Here is a 24797-nt window from a genome sequence, read left to right as displayed (position 1 = left end):
CTTGGTCCATTGACCAGCTCTCTAGGAAGCCTGTTCCAGTGTTTGACCGCCCTCTCAGTAACGAAACATTTCCTAGTACACAGCATAAACTTCTCCTGGTGCAGTTTTGAACTATTCCTATGCCTCCTATCACTGGATACCACAGAGAAGAGATCAGCACCTCCCTCTCTCTACTTCCCCTCCTCAGGGTACAGTTCTTCATTTTAGTCTTGTTTGTTCAATCTGGTTTAGGTACTTTGTGTAAAAACAAGTTGTACACTTTTAAAATCCACTGGATACAAGCTGCAGACCCTCCCTCACCATACCAAACTAGACATGTAACTGGGAGACCAATGAGACCAATTTTAGGAGTGTAGCTGCTGTAGTGGTAAGCAGAAAGTGATAGACATGGCTAGGGGCTGGTTCACATCACTTCAGATATACTGACCTCAGAGAAACCTGAAAGCAACTAGAATCCTATCTAAACTGTATCAGTTTGATGCATGAAACCCACACCTCTCATTTCCACATTGCCTGTAGCTGATGTAGACAAAAAAATGGTATCCTTGACTCCTGAATGCCTGTGAGGCTTGTTGCTTTGATGAGTTCAGGTATAAAGTATCAGGTGCACTGCTGCTGTGCCTTTCTCTGGGGTTTCCTTGTAGCAGATGGTAATCACTTAGCGTCTGCTCCTTGGGCATTCATCATCCCTGTATGGATTGAGCCCCAAAGCACAGAACAGAGCTCCAGTGATATCAGCAGATCTTTCAGAATATGAACAGAAGCCAGACCTGTAAGATTTGGATTCAGTTCAGCACAATTCACTCTAATGCATGGGAGGAAAATACTGAATGTTACATTCAGTACTGTCACTCAGAAAGAGGAAACATCCAAAAGGCCAGGCCCCACTGCCAATATAAAAAGGAATGAGTGAAATAACGTGGGTTCCACAGCCACATTTTTATATTTGTAGTTGGAGAGTGAAGACAGCAGGAGGAGGTGGCAAGAAAAAGACAATTTTTGCCCTGTGGAAATTATACCTTACAGAACAAAACAGGAACAAATCCTTAAACACAGACTAAGTCATCTGTAACTAAATTCTGTGTATAGCATGATTGCAGATCTTGGTACATTTTGTACTGTAGTCATGAAGGCAACTTCTGAAGAATGAGCTCAGCAGGAGACTTGTAAGCAAGAAATTTGCAAGTGTTGTACCTTCCATCAAAGTACAAGAAGGAAGTAGCAAGGAGTATTTAAGTCTGTGCTATGCAGAAGAGGGGAAAGGGCACCTAATAGAAGTCTTCCAAGAAGAGATTATTAGACTGAGTCTAAATTCACTAAATGCTGTATGACAGAGTCCATTATGAACAAACAGGGAGGCAACAGAGGTGTAGACATTAACTGAAAGAAGATTGAAAGCCTTTTTTGAGGACTTCCACTACTGCTATCAGTAGTTGTTTGCTGTTCATGTGCCACCATCCTATATGTGCAAAAGATATATAGGCCAGGCAGGTACTCTAGACCCTAGACTGGTGTCAGTGCTGAGGAATATGTGGTCTGTAAATTGGTTGATGGAAAAGGAGCTCAGCAGAAATGGTCACTGAAAGAAGAAACTGCAAGTTGAACAGTCCATGCATCAGGAAATACAGCAAAGTAAGTTATTGTGAGGTAGTGCTAGCCAGTTGCTAGCCCAGTTGTGCTTCAGATTAATTATTTCTTAGTATTATTGCTGTTTACCAATGGCCCTGCTACATGCTGAACTGCCTGCATTACCACCTACTTATCTGTGGCACTACACAGTGTCTGCAGTTCTAAAGGATTCTTCATCCTGCCATGGTATTAACTGAAATTCTTTTGTAAAATAAACATTGTGTTGTCAAATCTACATCACCGGGGTATTTTTCAGGCTAGATGTACTAATATTCCTTGGATTTTTCCACCATATGGTCTGGCAGATTTCTTTCCATTATCAGTTGGCTGCAATTCCTAATCAGGAGAAATGACAGCGCTGCAGGTTATGAAATGATGGAAAATTCCATCATTTCAGAAGTGTGGTAACCGATGGGAAAGTGAATGCTTTTCCTCTTTCGTGTTTGGGTCCTGAAATGATGACTCTGCAGAGTTCAGCTCTGGTCAATTGCGTATGTGACCTCTTTGCAAAACACTACTCTCCCATCTTATTTTGTTTCTTATTTTGTTTTCATTCTTTAGGTAAAATTTTGGCCTTGCAGTAGGCAATGTGATTTAAAGGAATAAAGGATTTCAGACCTATTTTTCTTTCTTGGATAGCTTAGAACCATGCAGAAAACACTTTTCTATCTCAAGCATTTTTCTTAATTATCACTTGACTACAGCACGTAGTTTAAAAATGAACAATTTATCATATATTTAACTAATCCCTGCACTATTTTTAGGCATCAAAAATAGGAACCAAATTAAGTCTCAAACTGCATTAACAATACTGTGTTGGAACCTTGGTTCCACTGCAGTCCCTTTTAATCCAGTAAAAACAAAGGGTTCTGTCTCGCAGAATACAATGAGCTGTGTTGTATTCAATGTCTGAGAGGCTAAGGCTTTCCACAGGTAGGGTAATAAAACTGTCATGAAACACAACTGACATCCAGTGAATGCTGTGAACTAGAACTATGTAAATGCCACTGAAATGTCTAAATAAGGCCATATGTTTACCATACAGTTATCGCCAGAGTGAAAGTTGGTTAACAAATGCAGGTGGCATTTGCATTGCAAACTGGTTGAGTCTCAGTTCTAACAAACCAGAGGCTGAAGTGAACCCCAGTCTTGAATCTCCACCGAGAATGCTTTCTACTTCAGAGTTTGGAACAGCAGTTAGAGTTTTCTGTTACATGATGAGAAACATTTTGTAATGAACCAGGTCTTTCAGAGATAAGAATTAGAAATTCAGTCTACAGAGGTGTAGAGCAAGAGGCTGAGTCTACACACTGGCTAGCATTCAGTGGCTGGGTTGTCTGTTCCTAAGTGTGTGTACAGTATGTGAGAGTCATGGCCTTTTGTAGGCAGTGGTGCTAGTACAGGAAGTCTGAGAGAGGACCTGAATAACACAGAAGGGACCTGTCTTGTTTTCTGTAGATATTAATTGTTCTTCTGCTTGTTTCATTACCTTTGTGTAGTCTGCTCCTTAGGGGTAGAAAGGTGACGGACTTCTGAGTGTTGCCACAAACTCCAGGAAAGTCTGACAATTGTGCAGGGACAATATTTGGCAGCTGAAAAGCAGCATGTGGTAATTGTTCAAAAGTTTCTGCTCTGCTTAGCGGAGGCTGACAGGTCAGGGAGGGCAGAATCCTTGTAGGAAGTTCCTGAGAAACTGGAAACACTTGACAAGGAGCAGATGAGAGAGGAAGAGTCTGTAGGAAGGCAGGCTTTAATAACCCAGCCCACAGACAAGACAAAGGTATCATAAGTAGCTGGACCCTACCCAGAGCTGAGAGAAGTATTATGCTTAGTCCAGGCAATATATTCTCATCTTTCCCATTTCTGTATTTTCAGAGGTGCATGAAGTGTAAGTAAATAGCTATTTATTTTGAATAAGCTGCTTGTTAGCACTGCATGTATTTTCTCAGGCTGACTTGAGATATGACAAATAGGAGTTTGGTAACCGTGAGCAAAGAGGATGCCAAACAGGTGCATTTTGTCCAGAAGGAATTGGTCTGCATGATCTTGAAGACTGTTGTTAAGGACACTGGGAGCATGGTCAGAAGCATACTGTTTACTAGGCCCAAGCTGGGCAGGATTGGAGGATAACTGCCTGAGTCACTGGATAACCCTAACAGTTAAATAAAACAGACCAAGGGCTTTCTTTGGAAGGCAAGTAGCACTGTGTAGTCACCTCCAGATGGATAAACACTCTTGCATCTCAAAACAGGATGGTCTTTTCCATCCAGTCTACTGGAAACAGCCCCTGGGCTATGATATTCCTCAGACATGCCCAGTCATTACCTGAGAGCAGTAGCACAGGCCTGGCAGTGTGCTAGCAAACAGCACATAATCATAGCCAAACCTGTGCTGTGGTCTTATTTTATTTATCGAATAGGCTTAACAACAGAATCAAGTTCTGTTGTCCTTATCCTGTTCCTCAGGAGAGTAAGATCGATTTAAATCCATTAGATCAGTTGTTACTACCCCTCATATTCAAAGAGTACTCCAAATCTTACTCCTCTGAGACCTGGTAGTCTCATTATACGGCTGAAAGAGAACTCTGAGCTGTTCAAGTTGCCAGCAAACAAAATCCTTTAGTGCTTCTGTTGCTGACTCAATACACATCCATTAAAAGAGGACTAGAGAGAGCATCTGCTATAAGAGAGAATGTCTGTCTCAGATGTGATAAACAGGAAAGCATAATTCAAATTGCTGATAGACATCACTACTTGGATCGGTAAGAACCCCCGTCAAAAGCATCCCTTGTGAACTGATGCATTTATGATGGAGTATCAGTTCTGGAAAAACCAGGCAAGAAGATCAGATATCCAAGTGATGCAGAATAGATTTGTTGCTACACAGAAAAGTAAAATGATCTGGGATTGTCTGTACGCGAGAGCGGAGATAAGAGGATGACAGTAATGTTTTCATTGTACAGGGGAACAGAAGTACCTGCACAAAGAAGCAAAAGCAAAAAAAGAAAGTCCAAAGCAAGTATCTGAAATGCATTAAGAAGATTTATGAGTGACTAACCAGCTGTTACTTAACCCAAATATATTTGTCACCTACAAGTTCGTTTTTTTCATAGCTATGAATTTCTAGATATCATCAATAAGGGTTTTATAAAACCAAACCAAATAGTTTTACATTAAGCATTACCCACAGCAGATTAGAAAAAAAAATCATTTCACTTTAAAAAATAAACACACAAAGCTGGAAATGTTCAGAACAGGGTTTTAACTTGGACTTTGTGAATGTAATAGTTTCAAACATCCAGAGAAGGGCCACGAGGATGATCAGAGGGCTGGAGCACCTCTCCTGTGAGGACAGGCTGAGAGAGTTGGGGTTGTTCAGTTTGGAGAAGTCTCCAAGAAGACCTTATTATGGCCTTCCAATATGGCCTACCAGAGAGCTGGTGAGGGACTTTTTAGGGTGTTGGGTAGTGATAGGACTAGGGAAAATGGATCAAAGCTAGGTGAGGGGAGATTTAGATTAGATGTGAGGAAGAAGTTCTTCATTATGAGGGTGGTGAGACACTGGAACAGGTTGCCCAGGGAGGTGGTAGAAGCCCCATCCCCGGATGTTTTTAAGGCCAGGCTGAATGTGGCTCTGGGCAACCTGATCTAGTGGAGGGGGACCCCACCCATGGCAGGGGGTTGAAACCAGATGATCCTTGGAGTCCCTTTCAACCCTGTCAATTATGTGATTCTGTGATCCCTTGAGGGTTTGACTCTGTTCTGATTTGAAAGCACAGACACCAACTAGAAAAATCCCAGAGAAGTTTGCCATTGCTGGAAGGGGAGGTCTGTAAGGATGAGATCCCTTCCTGCTGTATGTATATAATAGAAATGAGTTGGCCTTTTCTCTCAGAAGTGGTGCAGAAATTATCCTTCTCTTTAATTTCGTCTCTGATCCAAATCTCTTTCAATGGGCAATTAATCTTCATAGTCAGCTATTATTCTGCCAGGTGATCTCTCATCTGCTGAATTGTCAAAAGCTTGTTGACTTCACATTGCGTTCAATCTGGCTGGTGCAGACAGAAATCAGATTTGATTTATAGAGATCAAGTTTCAAAATAGCTGACAAGTGTCTGAGAGAGGTGCAAAAATTCTGCAAAGAGAAATTAGTGTTTTGACTTTGGGACTGAATTACAGATTACCTTCTCAGACACCCTGAACAAATCACTTCATGCAAAGGCTTATTAGGATGATGATTTATGGCTTTAATTTCTAAGAGACTGGATGCACTGAGACCTGGCTGATGTATCCCAGCACTGGATTGACTCAACATTTCAAATATTTTTCAAGACTGCCTTAATTTAAGAGCTTTAATGCCGTTTTGAGAAGTAATTTATGTAAATCTAGGGAGACAGACTTACAGATACATCCCATTTTAGCAAGTTCCTGTCATTCAGCTGAGCTATAGTAGTGACCACATATACATATACTGCTTTTTTCTTCTTTTTGCTTGTACCTTCAGTTTCACTGAAATTCAGTGTGACAGTTTTCCAGCTGGTACATACTTGTGCAGCGCAGGTGGGCTAAAGCGTGCTCTTGTGCTGCTCGCTATCCCTCTCTGGGTCTTACTGACTTTTTATCTAAAGCTGATTATGACTGAAATAATGAGCAGAAATTTATCAGCACTTTTCTTTGTTCTCTCTTAAGAAAAGTATGATGCTGGTTAGATATGGTCTGTAACTGCCAAGAGTTTTGAGCAGCCAGTCTGGCAGCTGTACTTCAGTACTTCAGTCTGACTGACCTAATTGTGGCCTTCCAGTATCTGAAGGGGGCCTACAGGAAGGCTGGGGAAGGACTTCTCAGGATCTCAGGTAGTGATAGGACTAGGGGGAATGGAATGAAGCTGGAGGTGGGGAGATTCAGGCTGGATGTGAGGAGGAGGTTCTTCACCATGAGGGTGGTGAAGCCCTGGAATGGGTTGTCCAGGGAGGTGGTCGAGGCCCCGTCCCTGGGGGTGTTTAAGACCAGGCTGGCTGAGGCTCTGGCCAGGCTGATCTAGTGTGGGGTGTCCCTGCCCATGGCAGGGGGGTTGGAACTAGATGATCCTTGTGGTCCCTTCCAACCCTGACTGATACTATGATACTTACAGAGATAGTCTTACTGAGTGCCCCTTGCTTCAGTACAAGACTACAATCTTTGATTCCTAACAACCACTGCCTCTAAGGCCTTAGGCAGGTAGAACTGCGGCTCATGTGCCTTGGTTTGATCAGGCTTCAAAGTTTCCAAAGATAAAGCAAAAACAGATGCTCACAGCAGATATGTGACTATCTCACGGCACAGACTTTCTCCATGGTCTGCCACATGCTGCCTGTTTAGGTTATGATGATCTCTTAGATCATAAGATTTAAATGTTAAACCCTTCAGAAAATGTTATGTGCCAAAGAGCAGAAGAATAGCTAAACCCGAGGCTGGTTTACCTGTGCCAGATCCCTGCCCACTATCTCCAGCATCTGGAGGGAGTAGAGTGTGCCTGGGGAAGTGTATCAGCAGTGTGGAGCAAGCGTTCGGTAATATTCCTTGGTGTTCTGTCCCTGGCTCCTGGGATTCCCACCTGGGCACTGCTGCAAGCAGATGCCAGTGGAATGAGCCCAGTGAGAAACAAGCTGCAGAGCCCATGTAAGGAGGACTCTACAGGCCAGTCTGTTTGGTGGTTTGTCTGAGACATAGAGTTCACAAGGATCTGGATATGTTTAAGTTCTGGTTTCTCTGTGACCATCTGTTTATCTTCCCATGTGCTTGTGACCTTTATGTGTTCACATAGCCCTTCTGTCTTCTCCTCATCAGACTTCTCTATTCTTCCTTGTTGGTGTCTCCTAAAAGAGACATTAGATTGTTTTAGGGACCTAGTGATTCTGGGCCTGCCATGCACTCATGTTTGGATTTGTCTCAAATAGCCACCAGCTATTCTACTACATTCCAGCACAGCTAGAGTCAACTTCCTCCATACGAATGCTCTAGATTCTTTAAAAACACAGCTGAACTTTGAGGAAGCCCCAGCGCAGAATTCATTGGAGCATGTTTTGTAGAGGAACATTTTCTTACTAATGCCAGAAGGTTTATCTTCTTTTTTTTTCCCCTTACGGAATGGTTTAAAGGGGGGGAAAGGGGAATATAACTTGTCTAGAGACAATCCCATGGAGACAGAATTCAGTTCAGTTATGTAAAGAGCTCAACAGAACTTAAAAATACTGTGGTGGAGATTGTGGGAAAGTGTGGACCCCAGACTGAACCTATCTGCAGCAGGCAGACTTTAAAGAGGCTTTCCAGAGCTAGCTGGCTACTGGCTGGCCCACCAGAACCTGCTCAACAGCACGCTGATGGTGTCAAAGATGTGAATACAGTTCTTTCAGTTTGTGCCTAGTTGTAGTGAAGAATTAATAAATAGCCTTTTCTATTGCAGAGATTCTGTAATAGTATTCAGCACTGGCATAAAACATGGGAGACACTAAGTAATACAGAAACGGCAAGATCATTCATTCACAATTTGTAGTGCAATCAACATTGCAAAGTATTGCCAAATTATTCAAAACCCCTTTGATTTGCCCCTCTATTCCCCAGCCCCACTTTTATATATATGTTTGGGTGATGATTCAAGTGTAGCTGCAAAATGCATTCATTGTACATATTAAATGTGTGTGCCTGTACAATTTTTACAGTCTAACCCTTTTCACTATTCCTCACTTTCCCCTGACTGCAGAGGGAGCTGGGGAGAGAGAAGGTCAGAGTGGATTATGGCATCCCCTTTATGTGGCTGATGTCAGACAGGATAGACCTGAGCTCCTGGTTTTGCCAGAGGTCAGTTTAAAGGAATAATAGAATTGTAGAATGGTTTGAGTTGGAAGGGACCTTTAAAGATCGAGTAGTTCCAATCCCCCTGGCATAGGCAGGGACACCTTCCAGCAGATCAGGTTGGTCGAAGCTCCATCCAACACAGCCTTGCATGCTTCCCGGGATGGAGCATCCACAAGCTCTCTGGGCATCCTGAACCCTCGTGGTGGAGAAGTTCTTTCTCACATCTAATCTAATCATCCCTCTTTCAGGTTGAGACTGTTACTCCTAGTCCTTTGCTCCTAGCAATTTTAAATGCCTTTGAAAGATAAAATTTTACATATGGTTCCCTGGATGGAAAAAAAAGAAGGAAAGGGGGAAAAAAAAGGGGGGGGCTGACAAGATTGAGATTTTTCACCTCGTGTAAACAAGTTTTTTATGCAATTTTCCGAATTCAGCACAAACTTGGATCACATTTAAAGTCTCGGTATGCCACAGGGAGGTCGGCTGCGGGCCTCGGTGCTGCTCGGGCAGGGCGGACGCAGCCAGGTGCCTCCCTCAGGCTGCGAGGGGAGGGAGGCGGGGATCGGTGGGGAGGCAGAGTCCGCCTGCCTGCGCCTCTTGCCTTTTACGGTGCCCTGGGGGCTGAGGGCCGGGGGAGCGGGCTGAGGAGGCGGGGGAGCGGTTGGCGGCCGCGCGCTGACAGGGCGCTCTCCTGTGTTGCAGATCTTCGAGTGGTGGTACTTCCGCAAGTACGGCACCTCCTTCATCGAGCAGGTCTCGGTGAGCCACCTGCGCCCCCTGCTGGGCGGGGTGGACAACAGCGCGCCCAGCACCGCCAGCGCCGCCAACGGGGACGCGGACTCCAGTCGTCAGAGCGTCTCAGGTGAGGGGCGGAGGGCGGCGGACGGAGCGGACCACTCACTCCTCCGCCGCTTCTCCCTCGGCTTTCTAGGCGGCGTAAAGCTGAAACCTTGCTTCCTAAGGTTCCTGTTCCCGAGGTCACTCACTGCGGGGAGAAATGTCCTTCATATACCCGAGGAGGGACATGATGGGCTGTTGCTGCTGGCAGCCAGTCGGGCAGTTGTTGAGCTGTGGAACTGGGTGCAACACCCTGCATTTGCCTCAAGGGTGCCGGGCTCCATATATGCCCAGGCATCTCATGGCAGTGGAAGCTGGGCATGCCTTGAGCAGCCCACCACAGGTCTGTGGCACAGCTATGGTTTCATACTGAGCCGTGAGACCAGATAAGGCTTCCCGTAAAACTTGTTTTGTTGTCAAATAAAAGGCAGAGCTGCTTCGTTAATTGCTCTAATTGCATCGTTCCAAATTCACGCAGTGCTTATTGCTCAGGCTAAGCTGCCAATTCATCTATTTCTCCCTTGTTCTGAAAGCCCTGCTAAATTGCACATGTTTTTCTGCAATATCATTTATAAAGACAGGCAGTAATTATTTTTTTTCTTTTTTTGTTGAATCAACGTAAAAAGAAAATTAAGGAATCAGAAAGATGTTGGGAATGCCCATCTGCTTTTTCATCACTTTGCCTTTTAGACAGTGTCAGTAGTATGTAAATGAAATTGAATTTCACTTTAGTAAATGGAAGAACAGTGGCTTTTAATAGCTTAAAGGGCTTGTTCTATTCCTGACACTGCTACTAATTTGATTTGTGACTTTGAGCAAGTCATAACACAGTCAGGTTTTAAAGAAAGGCCTCCAGTTTAAAGTGCCTCATTTCATGCATTTGGGGGTTGATTTTGGTGAGCTTCCAGGCGTTCACAGCCCCTATGGGTTTCAGTGCAAAGAGTGGGTGCTGCAAATGAGGCTGATAGTGTCTGACTAAGCCATTCAAGCTTTTAAGGTTGACCTTGATACTCTGGGACATCTTTTCTAGAGCATGAGATTATTCTGAATGAAAAGGCAACCTTTTCAGTTTACCATGCATCGACACTGGGATTTTGCTTTCACTGCCTGACATGTTTTCCAATGTAGATGTTTGATTATGGGTACAGTATTGAAGTAGATAACCTTTACCTTCAGAACAGTCAGAAGAAGGGTTGTTGTACTGAGACCACAGTATCAGCAGATACTAAGACAAAAGGAACAAAAAGCGCATCATATTTAACTATCCAGACAGATGTCAAAATCCCCCCAGGACAGGGGATGGTAATAAAACCTTTTCTTCATCTCCCCTTTCTGTATCTCAGTTCCATCCTTCCCTGCTATAGTGCTGAAGTATTGCATACTTCAGACAAAATACAGCCATTTAAATATGATGAGCAAAAAGAATGGTGTGACTGTGATCAAGTAGTTGTTGCCTCATCTTGTTAGTTGCAAATAGAGTAAGCCAAGCCATTGAGTTATACCCCTGGAACTGAGAAGGCTGGTGTTGATTTAATATTTACCATGGTTCAAAAGTCACATTACGCAAAACCTTTCTGACTGAAGCTTCTCAAACAGTCATGCCCTCTGGCTGCACACAGAATGGCTGAATGTCAACTGAGCACTTCTGCTGAGTAAACCAGTGGAGCTTTCTAATATTAGGTACCTGCTGAAGTGGTTAGTTGAGACATGCAGGCGTATAATTGATGTACTTTTCCCAAACATCTTCCTGTTCCCATGTCCCAGTTTTGTGAACATGTTTGGGTGACATAGGCAGCAAGTTGAGGGGCCACTTCCTGTGCCACATAACTACTTTTGTGTAGCTGCAGATGCCATGTTACTGCAAATAGTTGATGTAAAGTGTTTTCTCTCCATACCACTTTGGAATAATACCCAGAAATAGGAGCTATGTCCATGAGAATATAGAAGAACTTGATTTGCGTTGATTTCTGTATTCTTACTCTTTCCAATCTAGGTGATTCTGTGGCTCTGCTTTTATCTATTTCTTGAATGGAACAGGCATATATAACCAGTGTTTGATAAAGTATCCCACCAGAAAACTGTTGCTGTGATCTCTTTAGAAACAATATCACAAAATCTCATAGGGAAAAATGTGCTGTTGGAATTTCGGTGATAGAAATGCAGCTGGTGAAATGCTGCTACTGATGGGTTTTTGCAGAGCACCACATGAGGGATCATCCAGTAGCAGAGATCTGTGATGGAATGACAAGATGCTTCTCAGTGCAAATACTGGGTTTAATTCTGGTTTCATCTTCACTGAGGTGAATTGTCTGTGTTAAAATGAGGAAAGTCTAGCATTTAAATTAAAGGAAGGAAAGCCAGAAGCAAGACCTCATCTTTTCACAGCTATAGAATTTTGTCTTTTTAATTCCTTTTTAAATTCTGTTCTAAAGTACACTGTTGTGGATTTTCTCATCTCTTCCTATCTGTAATGGGAAGAATTTTCAAGTTTTTCCACCCTGGGAGAAGTGTCAGAAATACTTTTATTGTTCCCAAACCTTTGCAGTGCTTTTTTTTGCAGCATTTCTCTGCCAATCAACTTCAGCATCCTTTGTTAACCCTGGGATGCTTATAACTTAAGTAAGGTCAGCAGATGTTGCCAGGGATTATTTTACTTCTTGAGCTAAGGAGGAATTAAATTAGGCAGCTGTAGCTGCGATTCTCAATGATTTACAGTATGAAGTGGACAGTAAAGTTTTTCTGTAGAAATAACAAGCCCACAAGGACTGAGGTAATTGCTGTGTTTCAGTGCAACAACCCAGTGTGATCTGTCCTCAGTTCTGCACTATGATAAATGTGAGTCCTGGCACTAATTAGTGTTACCTTTTCATCTGGCATTTGGAGCTTGCTTTGTGGTTATTTGTCTGGAATTATGATATTTGTTGACACTAAGTTATGATTAAATTATTACTGAAATAGGGACGAACAGTCTGGTTACCTGCATATCTCTGCTCTTGATTATTTTTCTGTTGGTTTAAATTTTTTATTTGCACTTAACAAAAATAAAAGTCATTTGATAAAACTCATCAGGAGGTAACTGGTGTTTCTGATAAGCCTCAAGAACCATTGTAATGTGGGAGAATTTAATTATTGTGTGTTTCTGTTTATGGCAGAGTGCAAAGTCTGGCGAAATCCTTTAAATCTCTTCAGAGGAGCTGAATATAATCGGTAAGTGCTACACTGTTCCAGTTCCAGGCATAGTACTCAGTTAAGGACCTTAACTGTACTTTTCCATTGATCTCACTCAAGAGATGGACAACCAAAACCATCTGTGGACACGTGCTCATGCCAGTCATTTTTCTGTCATTCGCAAAATCTTTCTGAATGAAAAGGAATTTGGATTCATGCTTATGCATGTGTTAACTCTGCCATTTATTGTGAGCTTATAAAAGAATGGAAGAACTTAAGTGCAGTGTTCCTGGTACTGTTAATACAGTAATTCCACTCAAGTAAGTGATAGCAAAAAACCTAATGAATTATATCTAGGTTTCATGTAGTCTTAATGTTTGAGTATGTCTGTTACTGATTTCCAGTGTTCACTTCTTAATATTGGGGTTGGACCCAACAATCTCTTGAGGTCCCTTCCAACCTCTACTGTACTGTGATACTGTGATATCCTCATTAACTTGCATGCAGCTCCCGTTGCTCCATCACAGTTCAGCAAAATGCAGTGTATGTTGGCTAAGAGATCAGCTGGGTAAACTTAGTAGGCTGTGCCCACCTCTAAGGTCTAGAATTGTTTTGTAGATTAATTTTGCTGAATGTGACCTCATTACCAAAATGTCTCTTTGTTGGCATGTTTGCAGGTATACGTGGGTAACAGGGAGAGAACCCTTGACTTACTACGATATGAATCTTTCAGCACAGGACCATCAGACATTCTTTACATGTGACACGGATCATTTACGGCCTGCAGACGCTAGTAAGAGACCTTGTGGACAACAAATCTTACTAATAGGCTAATGATTGCTTTAAGCTGATGAAGAATCATGCAGTCAGACATTGGTTCTCTCAGGTAGATAAGGAATGGCAGAAGTCTGGTTATGCCTGGAAAGCAGTCGCAGTTGGATTCACAATATTCTAGGTCTGAGCAAGTACCTGTGTAGGTATAAGATACCTAATTTGTGTCACTATTTTGTTCTACTTTCTTGCTAAAGTTATTCAGGATACTGCTTGCAACTCTAAAGACTTGGCTTTTCCTCCTGTTTCTTGTGGCTTCAAACATGTATAACTTAATTTGCCTTTAACTGCAGTGTAGTATGTTGAGTTATATTATTTAGGTCCCGTGTAGTCTACACTAACAGAAGAGAGAGAGGCTATGTAAAATTTGAGCACTTTGTTTCATCCTGATGTAGTTTGAAGCTCTGTAAAAAAAAATAGGAGCAACACATTTATAACTGAAATTGATATAAGCAGCTTTAGTTGTGTTAATCCTTTACTGTTAACTCAATGTGCAGACATCGGTTCTGCTAAAAATGTACAGCCATGATTTTGATCGTCAGAATTTGCCTCTGAATTAAAGAGAAATCTTTGTCTCTTAGGAAAGGAGAGACACTGACAGTTGGACACTCCATTCTGAGGGCATAATTACAAAGGAGAACATGTTGTGCTTTTCTGACACAAGATAAACATGAATCCTATTTTCTGAACACAATGGGCTAATTATGAGCTTGGATGCTGTTTCTATTTAACATTCACCTAAAGCAACAGCACAGTAAGGAATTAGAACTACGAATCCAAACTACCCTTGTATTCTTTTGTACCTTGTGGAATCTACTACCCCAAGAGAAAGAAGCTGCTTGTCATTCTTGTACATGACAGTGCAGATGGCATGATCTCTCAGCCAGATTTTTCTATGGGAAAAAAGTGTAATTAAATGGAGAAAAAAAAAAAAAAGCTGAGTATGTGGGGCAGAAGCTCATGTTGATTAGGTATCTTTTGAGTGATCACTGAGCTCTTTGAAATGCTCTGCATTGAATCCATCTGAGAGCAATAAATTCTGATGTTATAATGCAGTAGATTCTCCTTGGTAATGCTGTAATGACTGATATGCCCTTGTTCTGCTTTGTTTATTGAACAGTAATGCAAAAAGCCTGGAGAGAGAGAAACCCCCAAGCCCGAATTTCTGCAGCACATGAAGCTTTGGAATTGAATGAGTGAGTGACAACAGCATTAACATTTATTTCCTGTCATTTAAAAATCCATTTGATGATAGCTTAAGGCAGGGGGTTTGCTACAGTAATTTTTAACCATGTGACAGGCCTGTCACAGGAAAGCCTACAATGGAAGGAAAAATGCACAGCTGTATGTTGTGCTAGCCACCCAGAGGGTCCTTAGGGCAGTGAAGACAGTGGGAGTCTTCCTGTTGATGTCAGCGGGGTTTGGATCAGCAGAGCGAACTGTTAATTAAGTTGCCTCCTGATGAGAATATGAAACATGCATTTATGGGATGGAGAGTTCCCATTTGGATTTCTCAATCATCCTCCACAGAGGCAAGAAAGAAAGGACTCATAAACACTTTCTAAAATATTAATTTCATAGTGTAAATGTGATGTAATTTTCTGGGACTTTTGGTCTTTGAGTCCATTATTTATTTTCTCAGTGAGAAGTGTAGTATTCTGAGATCCCACAATGAACTCAATGCTGTGATGCTTTACTGGCATAGCAACCTGTCTAAATGTTGCCAAAGTACATAGAGCAACGAGAGTCCCTTAGGTTGCTGTCAGATCTTACTGTGCTCTATAATTCCATGAACTGGTGCCTTACAGATTGTCCTTCATGTGTTTTATCAGGAGGAGAAAAAGAACTGCTTGTTTCTGGACAGCAGTTTAACTGAGATTGCATGTAGCATAAAAGGCTTTTGCAAAAGTCAGCTGTAAGCCTGTCCTTTCCTATTCACATATCACAGAGTCTCAGAATGGTTGAGATTGGCAGGGACCTCTGGAGGTTGTCAGGTTCAACCCCTCTACTCAAGCAAGGCCACTTAGAGCACATTGCATAGGACCATGTCCAGATGGTTTTTGAGCATCTCTAAGGAGGCAGACTCTACAACTTCCCTGGACACCCTGTGCCAGTGCTTGCTTACTGTCACAGAAAGAAAGTGTTTCTTGATGTTTAGTTGGAGCTTCCTGTGTTTTAGTTTGTGCCCACTGCCTAAGGTCCTGTCACTGGGTACCACTAAAAAAGTCCTGGTTCCATTGTCTTCACTTCAAGATCCTCCCTGAGCTATCTCTTCTCCAGGCTGAACAGTCCCAGCTCTCTCAGCCTTTTGTCATATGTGAGATGCTCCAGTCTCTTAATCACCTTCACAGCTTTTTGCTGAGTCCTCTCCAGTATGTCCAAGTTCCCTTTGTACTGGGGAGCCCAGAACTGCACATGGCATTCCAGGTGTGGCCTCACCATTGCTGGGTAGTGGGATAGGATCACTTCCCTCAACCTTGTAGCAACTCTCCTAATGCAGCTCAGGATGCTTTTCACCTTCTCTGCTGAAAAGGCATATTGCTGGCTCACAGTCAACTTGGTGTCCACCAAGATGCCCAGGTCCTTTTCTGTAAAGCTGCTTTCCAGATGGGTGACCCACAGCAAATACTGGATGCCTGGAATCCTATTTTTGCCTGGACATGTTATTTCCTGTTCCTCAGCTAATGACTACGAAATGCAGCTGGAGGCAACTGCTGCCCCATTCTATTTCTGTGTAAAGAGCAATCTTAGCAGCAGTGTGCTTTGTGTCAGAAAGAAGTCAACAGGCTATATCCCACCTCACTTCAGCTGATAAAATGTGGCCAAGCTGGATGAGGTGACTTTCCCAATGCATTTCACCTTTCTGTGTATTCCTAAAGATGTTTTTCTCTTTTGGGGGGTGGTGTGGGTTGCTTTTGTGTTGTTTTGATTCCTACAATTATACTGATAATCTGTTCTCTGGATATGGCAAGTGGATTCCTTTCATCTTTCTCTGTTACAGCAATGAAGACATTTTGTGTTGAAACAATAGTGCATAGAACTAGTCTTGGTTTCCAGGAGTTTTAGACATGTAGGCCATGATTGCTTGGTGAGACAGTGCTTTACTTTCTGTGATGATTACCAGCAGGTTTACTCAAGTTGTTGAGTGGGAAGAGTACCTACAAATGAGAGTCATGGTCTGGTTGCTTTAACATTTATTCATCAGAATAGTTCATCAGAAAGGTATATGGACAAAACTCCATTGCCTCTGTATTTGGCACATCCTTTCCAGTCTGCATGTCTTTGTATAGCTTTTATTTTGTGCAATTTTGGTTTTCCTCAGTTTTGTTTCATTGTTTGCTTTTTGCAGATGTGCTACTGCCTATATTCTCTTGGCTGAAGAGGAGGCGACAACAATTGTAGAAGCAGAGAAGCTGTTCAAGCAAGCTCTGAAAGCTGGAGAAGGTTGTTACAGGCGCAGTCAGCAGTTACAGCATCATGGTGCCCAGTATGAAGCCCAACACAGTAAGTTCCTTTGGAAAAAATAGTTGTTTCTAAAGGGAGAGAAGTTGCAGGGAGTTCTTTGGGCTTTGTTGTTTGTGCTTGCTTTTTTCCTCTCAGAACTATGTGTTAAGTATTTAAAATTGGTTGGAATATGACCTAAGAGCCAGAATATTCTGTTGCAGTGCTTTTGCTTGATTCCATTGCTGAGCTCGCAATGCTCAGATTACAGATGCACCTTTTCTTTATTGTGGCAGGAAATACTGTAGCTCATGCTTAACAGGAAAGAAAAGGTAGCAGAATTGAAAGGGGTACGATGCTCACAAAATGCTAGACACTGCTTTAGGAAATTACACTGAGGTGCAATTTCAACACATGGGCTTGTGTTGAGAACAGGCAGTAAACAGCGATGGAAACAGGAGGGAAGTGATTCTCTGCCGACTTTTTTCCATCAGCTGTGAAGCGAAATACATGCACCACATTGTTCTGTGTAGAATTTAATGAGACCCGTGAACAAGTGTGACATTTGAAAAATGTGTTGCATATGTTAAGAAAGGTCACAGAAACGTAAAAATTAACACCTGGAATAGTACAGTGCTCTGACCAAAAGTCTAGATTTTATTTCCTTTTTAAAATGCTGAATAAACCCATTCAGCTGCTGTGATGGCATACACTAGATGCTTCACTGGCAGTGATGGCATCCACTAGATGCTTCACTGGCAGTAAAAGAGCAAAAAGATAAATAAAATAAACAGTCTAGGTTATTTGTAGTCTACAGTGGCTACCTCCGGTGAAAAATAATACCAAGGAATTGCATAAATGTGAGCACTAACATAGTTTGGTTGCATTCATGTTTCTCAGGACCTGAATTCACAGCCTCTGGCTATCTCACATAATTTGAAGATTGAAATTGTGATCTCTGGTTTCAAAAGTCTACACAAGTCTGCACCTGAGAACCTTGGCTTTTATAAAGCTTCAGGGTAGTATTTTAAGCGTTTGTTAGGTACAAAGTGATACTTAGGATGATTTGCTTATTTTTGGTGAAAATAAAAGTATAGAGCAGCTGAGCCCTCGAAGCAATTTTCAGGCTCTAGCAGGCTTATGGTTGTCTGTGAAACCTTAATTTGTGCACTCAATCCATCCTGAGTGCAGAAAATCACAGCAATTCCATGAAAAATTCACAATAAGACTAGTTAAATGCTGTCACAATGTTTATGTCCAAGATAACCTGGTTAAGCTTGTCCAAGCAAATAGAAGCATGGTATTTTCATAATTTCTGTGTGGTAGATGGCTGCTGTCAATATCAAATCTGATACCCTGAATTTTCAGTATTAGAGCAGGGGAAGTATTAGTCAAATTACAGTCAAATTACAAAATTAAGTGCTTTGTCACAGAGCAGGAGGGACTGAAAAGTGACTGCCAGCTCTCAGTGTGGCTTCAGGAGGGGCTAGATTGTCACACCTCTTTATATCACCCAGTGTCCCTTTAATAATGTCAGTGTGCACCCACAGTATTTAAAGAGCTTCCAGCCTCAGATGGTGCCTTGAACACAGGGTTTCAGGTTGGATTCTCTTGATTATATGCTGGACTTCTGCATGGTTTACAGAGGTGAGGAGCTCAGCTACCTTTAAAGAAGGACCATGGAGAGATGTTTTGCCATTCCATGGTCTGAGATGTCTGCCATTCCATTTCTGGTTTTGAAGTTGGCTTTGGAATGGAAAGTGGGCATTGGATCTTGTAGAGGTGAAAACCACTCTAGTTTCTTGAAAAAATGGCATATTGCTCTGTTTATTGTTTCTGTTTATCCCTGTGTTCCAACTCCTTCATAAGGTATTTTATGCCAGACTGTGAATTTTAAGAGTAAATAATGACTAATGTAGTACCCAGCTTAACCTGTTTCAAAAGGTACTGGTTCATAGAAAGCATGGGCAATCCTCTTTGTAAAGTGGCTGATCTTAGTCACCCCCCAAATCATTAGTCACCTCAGAAAATTTTGGACTGAAAAGTTATCTTGCTTTCATAGTAAGTAAATGCCTTTTGACCATTCCTTCTAAAATGACTGAAAAAGAGTTTGTCCTGAAATGTCTCTCTCTTAGTTACACTATGTAAGCACATAAAACAGATGTAACAAATTGTTTATGAAACATATAAGAATCAATACAGAGATGAGGAATTACATAATGTAAAATACAGCTGAATTCCTTCCTTATTTATTTTTTATTCTAAAGTTAGACCTTTCAACCTGCTGCTTAATCTACCTGAAAACTGTAAGCTTTGAAATGATTTATAGGTACTTGGAATGTTTTCAGTGCACATTCTGTTCTTACTATGGAAGACTTGAAAATGTTAGGAACAGACTAAAATCTCTACAGATTGCATGCTATACACAAAGACAATTCATAGCAGAAGTCTTATATTTTCATGATACAGTAATTTTATAAATGATTAGCTGTGCATCAATTTCTTGTTGGTCTAGAAGCATGTGAGGAGTTCACATTGGAACTACAAAGGAGAGAACAAGTAACAATTCTCCAAGAGAACAATTATTGCAGCTGTTTAGTTTCTGCCATCTTTGCTGTCAGTGCCATCTTCTTTGCACAGGGCTGTCTTACCTGAAACAAGTTAGTTTGCTATCCATGTTTAGCAGTGTGAGGAATTTGAAGGTGCAAAATGGATAACAAGTAAAGGCTAGGGTAGGCTTTTCTTCTAATCATTATGGAAAAGACTGTTAGAAGATGAGGATTTGTTTTACTACATCTCCTTTGCATTAACTTGTACCATCATAACTTACAAGAAATGTAGAATATAATGTTAATTTCCATGGATGCCTTTGTCTTAGCTGTGTTTGTGAATTGGTAAGTAATGCTCTGTGTGTGACCACAGAGGTTCTCTGTCAGTGTTAACTTCATAGGGCTTCTACTTCTCTCACTTGAATACTTGAAGGCCTGTACCCTATTGTGTTCTCTCTACTACTGTGGTCTATATACTGCAGCATTCTGTCTACCTTTAGATCTGCTTGTATTTCATAGGTAGAAGGCCAACCAATGGATCCTTATTTATACCACTGTGCAGCTGGAGTAATTCACTGATTTCAGTGATGTTCTGCCACATCTAAATCAGCAGAATTTGCTGTTATTGTGAAAGCATTGGTAATAGTGAATAACAAAAAACAGCAAGAAAGATCCTTCCCTTTGTGTTGGGATATGAAATGAATCTTTGTTTTGTCTTTTTTATCTTAATACTGTTTCTTTTTCCTCTTATACAGGAAGGGACACCAATGTGTTAGTTTATATTAAGAGGAGGCTGGCAATGTGTGCAAGAAAGCTGGGAAGGACCAGGGAAGCAGTGAAAATGATGAGAGATGTGAGTTTGGTTTTGTTTCGTATGTGATACTTAGATAATAGTAGCATAGAAATTACACACATTTGCTTACAAGTTAGCATCTATTCCTGCTGCATGCAGCACTGCTGATAGTCATTTTGTATGTGTAATGTACATAAGAAATTAAGAGATCATTTATAAAGTTGCAAAAGGAACGCTAAGATGTCATAAGATACCAGATGAACGGTTGCCGACACGAGACTGTATTTCCCATCCTGGTACATGTGCAATGGAGTGCAGTAGTTAATTATCTGTTTGTGAAGTTACATAACTTTTTTTTTTTCCTGAAGCATGTAATGAATGCTGCTGACTTAATAGGTCTTAAGTATTGTTTCCTCCTTGCAAAGCTCTCTGCATTGTTTACATCATACTATTCAGACTTGAGGACAGTGTTGTTTATTCATGCAAAGCCTGTTACTCAGAAGTCAAAACCAAGTAACCTGTAATGAGTTGATTTTCCTCTGTGATGGAGGAGGACTATATCCCTGTTTTGTAGGAAGGGAGCTACCCATGCTAGTCATAAGTCAGTAAGCTACAAAGCTGCAAATTTGAAACACCAAACAGTAGCTGTTTTGGGCATGGCAGGAAGGGCAACTGTCCACATAAGGCACTGTCTATATTTCAAGTATGTAAAATGTTTGAGTTTAGAGATAGCTGTGAATGTCCAGTGTGTCTTGAGATTCCCTGGATGCAGATTAAGAACACAGTGCTTTGAGGAGGTGACTTACTTCACCCAAGGTAGCAGGTCTCTGACAAGAGGAGGAGTGGAACCCTAGATCTCTGGGAGGATGATGGTAAAACTCTTTGCCAGTTTCCTGTGTTCTTTTCTTACACTTTGTTTTCCAGCTCCCACAAAAGTGGGGTAGAAATGAATCCAGCAAGATAAGAGTTCTGCAAGTTAAGCTGAAGGACTTAAATTTTAAATGCACAGCATGGAATCCCAAACCAGAATGAAGCACCTGTAAGGTGTGTTTTAAGCAGCTCAGATGAATGGTCCTGGAATCTGCCTAGTGAAAAGGGAAATTCTTGATGCAAGTCAGTGGGAACTTTAATGCAAAAAGGCAAGTAACTTTCTCTGGAGCTAAGGCACTTGCATCAACAGCAGTAGGGCAAGTACATCTGCCAGTCTGGAATCCAGCATCCTCTGTGAAATCAGGGTACTCATTAATATGTTTTGAAAACATTGAGCAGAGTTTATCATAGTGATGCAGCTCCTCTGCTAGACAGTCTCTGAGAGGGCAAGTAGTGAGTAACTTAGTTTCCAGTCTCAATCTGGAGATTTTAAGGCACACCACTCTCGCTGCCCAGAATCACTAGGCTCCCAGGCAGAGGAGAGAGGTGTTGAAAAAGAACTTGTCAAAAACACAGCCATTGTGCAGCTAGGAGTGTGAGAAAGAGGGATGAGGAAGAAAGACCTGGCTTTGGAGTCTTATGGTCATCTGGGAGAATGTTGTTATAAAAAATGTCTTCAGTCCAGCCAACTCCACTGATTCTTCATGAATTTTGTTACACAGGCACTCTGGGACAAATACTGAAATGTTTGGGGATAAACATTGGAATTCTAAGTTCTGGCATTAATATACAAGAAAGATAAAATTTTGAATTTCACATTCAAATGTCACACATCGTAATTATGGCAACTTCTGGAGCTTACTACAGGTTGCTGAGTGTGTTTTGTGATCTGTAGATAGGACTATGGAGAGCAGATAATCTGTGAAGCCTTCTGATGATGTCAGTATGCATGGTTAAATGTGTATGCAGAGCACTGGATTCAGGAACATGGGTGGTCCATATAGTCCTATATTTCTTAAGCAAAGTGAAACCCAGCATGCTTTCATTGTAATGAATAGCTTACTCTGTCACTGGAGACAAAATAATGTTTTAAGTATGGTGTGGATCTTGAAAGGCAACAATAACAGGCAGACCCACATTCATCATTTATTAGATACTTGAAGGGCAAAACCAACCCTCCTCTATAGGAACATTTTGCAACATGGAAGGACTGAATGCAAGACAAACGAGGTGTAAAGATAACATACAAACAAACATATGCAAACACTAGGCCAAACCCTCAGAAAGGGATTTAGATGCCTCTAAGAGTTTGCTGTTGTGAGCAAGCAGGGCCGAGAATTAGCGAGTCCCTAGAGGAAATATAAAAGCAGCAGGGTCAAGTCAGCTTTGTCCATGCTTTTCTTAGACTAACTTGGAGCTACTTCTTTCTGATGTATGTATATCCTCCATTTCTTCATAGAAGACATAAATAATGTACTTATGAAGAAGTTTGGAGAACATGAATGTGTCATTGAAGGTTTCTATGTGATTGATGAGGGAGAGGATTAATTTATTCACCCTAACTGGAATATGAAGAATATGTTGGCTAGGGACTGCTAAAGCTAGCAGGGGACAGAGGGTGGAGGCCTTGTTTGTGTTTGAAAGATTGAAAACAGATTTCTCAATACATGGAACATGATGGAAATGAAGTGTTAAGAGGTTCATGACACCATCTGGGAAATATGATTGGGATGTAGCAAGTCCTTGCCACTTCGAGGAAATAAAAAGATTTAAGAGTGTTTAATTCTGTGCATATATGAGGCCATCTTAAGTACATTATTGATGGATTAGATTGTTTTACTTGTATTTTATGTAAGAAAAGACTGAGATCCTGCTTAGAACACCTTAATGGAAAGTAAATGAGTTGTTGGTGACAAGATTTTGAATTTCTGGTTATAGACACTGCTGAGAGGAAAATCATATTCTTTAGTATTATACTGAAGATATTGAAAACCAGAATTTAAAAAGGCTTTTAAAAACTGAGTTAAAAGGGGGGAGGGGGTAGGAGGGTGGTAACTTAAAAAAAATAGCTTAGACTTTATGTTGCTTCTGTGATTGATTTTGAGGTAGTATTTTGTTGATGACTTTGCTGCTTGGATGTCATTCCTTTAGTTGAGTTGAATGAACAAGAATTATGAACTTGTAATTTTCATGGGAGCGTGTAATTGAACCATACATAGGTGTTGCTTTTGCTTGTATTTCTGATGATAATTATTTACTATGTTTTGCTATAGAAACCAGCAGCTGTCACTGTTTGTATACATTGAGTCAACATGTGATCTCATTTTGATTAGTGCATTGTTGGAAGAGCTCCAGTCTAGTCAACAGAGTTATTCCAGTTTTTATACAGAGCATGATATGGTCTGTGAGGGAACTAGTTCTCCTTTACTGTCCCTGAGGAGAAAATCCACAGTGCTGGTTGTTTTATTTGTTGTGCTGATTATGTTAGGAGGGTTTAAACTAGTTTGTTCTGAATTATGTTGGAAAATTTCATATGTACAAAGGGGAAAAGCCCTAATTGTGGCTGTAGGGAATCTTCAGTATTGCTTCAAATTGAATCTATTATTGCAGACATTGTTGCAAGCTGCATAGCTATATGCTGATGAGCAAGAGTAGCTTTTTATACTAGGTGCTCTCTGCCTGCTCTTACCAGATTCCTTCACCATTATAATGGCAGAAAACAGAAGTGTACTGAGTTTGCATTTTGTGTCCTTCACTGATTGAAAATAGAGGGGATGTGGAGGGTATGCAAAGGCACTTTGCACTGTATTTTGCAGGCAACTGCTTAAGTAACTGCACTACTGAATTGAGGAGCAGATAGAGGTGGTATTTCCCTTGTCTGGCTCACTGGAGTATCCAGGTGAAAATATACTGTCATGAAAGTAAATTGTTAAATCAATTAGAGCTTCTTGGGATTGTCCTGCAAAACATTTGGACTATGGAATACACTCTCATTGAAGGACAATGTATGTTTAGGAAAGAGAAGGGTAGCCAGGCAGAAGGTGTGCTAGTGGACAAAGTGAACAGAAGCTTTTGATCATTCCCTAATTCAGAGAGAAAATAAAAGAAACATATTCTAGAATGTCCATATCTCTGCCCCTTGGCCTGGCATTCCTCTGAAGGCTGCTTTGTGATCTCAGCAAGTATATGATTCACTGCGCATTTGCATTATGCCACTTGCTTTGCAGCTTTGTTTAGAAATGAGTGAGTTATAGGGAGAGAGGAGACTCTCCAAGTCATTCCTCAGCTCTGCAGAAGGACCAAAACATCTTTTAAGGGCCAAGAAAAGTACATTTTACTTCTGGGATCAGTCTTATCTGCTGAGAAATTACTCTTCAATTCACAGAAAAAAATCCTAGAAGTCTGCTTCTATGTACCTAGCTCTGAGAACCTTGCTGAGGATAGTTCAGTAGGATGTGTTTATGTGTTCATCTCTGTGCCCACCTGCAGCCTCTAAATGTGTGTTTTGTGCCACAGGATACACTAGGGCATTATCAGTACCTAAGCAGCTTCTGCTGTTGGAGTGTTGCGTGCTTATCAACGGACTGCATGATAAGTTCTTCAAGCACTCAGGCCACCCTGATCATTTAAAATGGTTTAAGAGGTTATATCACTTGAAGGCTTCAAAAGGATGCTCAACTGTACTAAATCAATTTTAATGATAGGAGTATTTTGAGGTTTTATCTTTTCACAATCAGTGGTATTAGTGATTTTTTTGCTGGTGTGATGGTTCTGCAAATCTGTCATACTTTCTTGGCAAACACTTTTCCTGGGCTCTTGAATAAAGTTTTCTGCTCAATATTCTCT

The 24797-nt window shown here is 41.3% G+C and overlaps 1 protein-coding gene across 1 annotated transcript in view; it reads left to right on the top strand.

Annotated features, from left to right (window-relative positions):
* Positions 1–24797, top strand: part of ST7 (suppression of tumorigenicity 7) — a 149820-nt gene that overhangs the window by 78399 nt on the left and 46624 nt on the right. Inside the window, 6 exon segments of the mRNA XM_068169835.1 lie at positions 9165–9324; positions 12452–12506; positions 13145–13260; positions 14419–14494; positions 16648–16802; positions 20044–20141. Of these exon segments, the coding sequence (XP_068025936.1) occupies positions 9165–9324; positions 12452–12506; positions 13145–13260; positions 14419–14494; positions 16648–16802; positions 20044–20141 (660 nt within the window).

The sequence above is a fragment of the Melanerpes formicivorus genome, unplaced genomic scaffold (genome assembly GCF_026170545.1).
Source record: "Melanerpes formicivorus ecotype bairdi unplaced genomic scaffold, bMelFor1.0.p_v2 SCAF_3, whole genome shotgun sequence".
NCBI classification, from domain to species: domain Eukaryota; kingdom Metazoa; phylum Chordata; class Aves; order Piciformes; family Picidae; genus Melanerpes; species Melanerpes formicivorus.
Note: the sequence above shows the minus strand (reverse complement) of the source record. Positions and strands in the feature narration are given on the sequence as shown.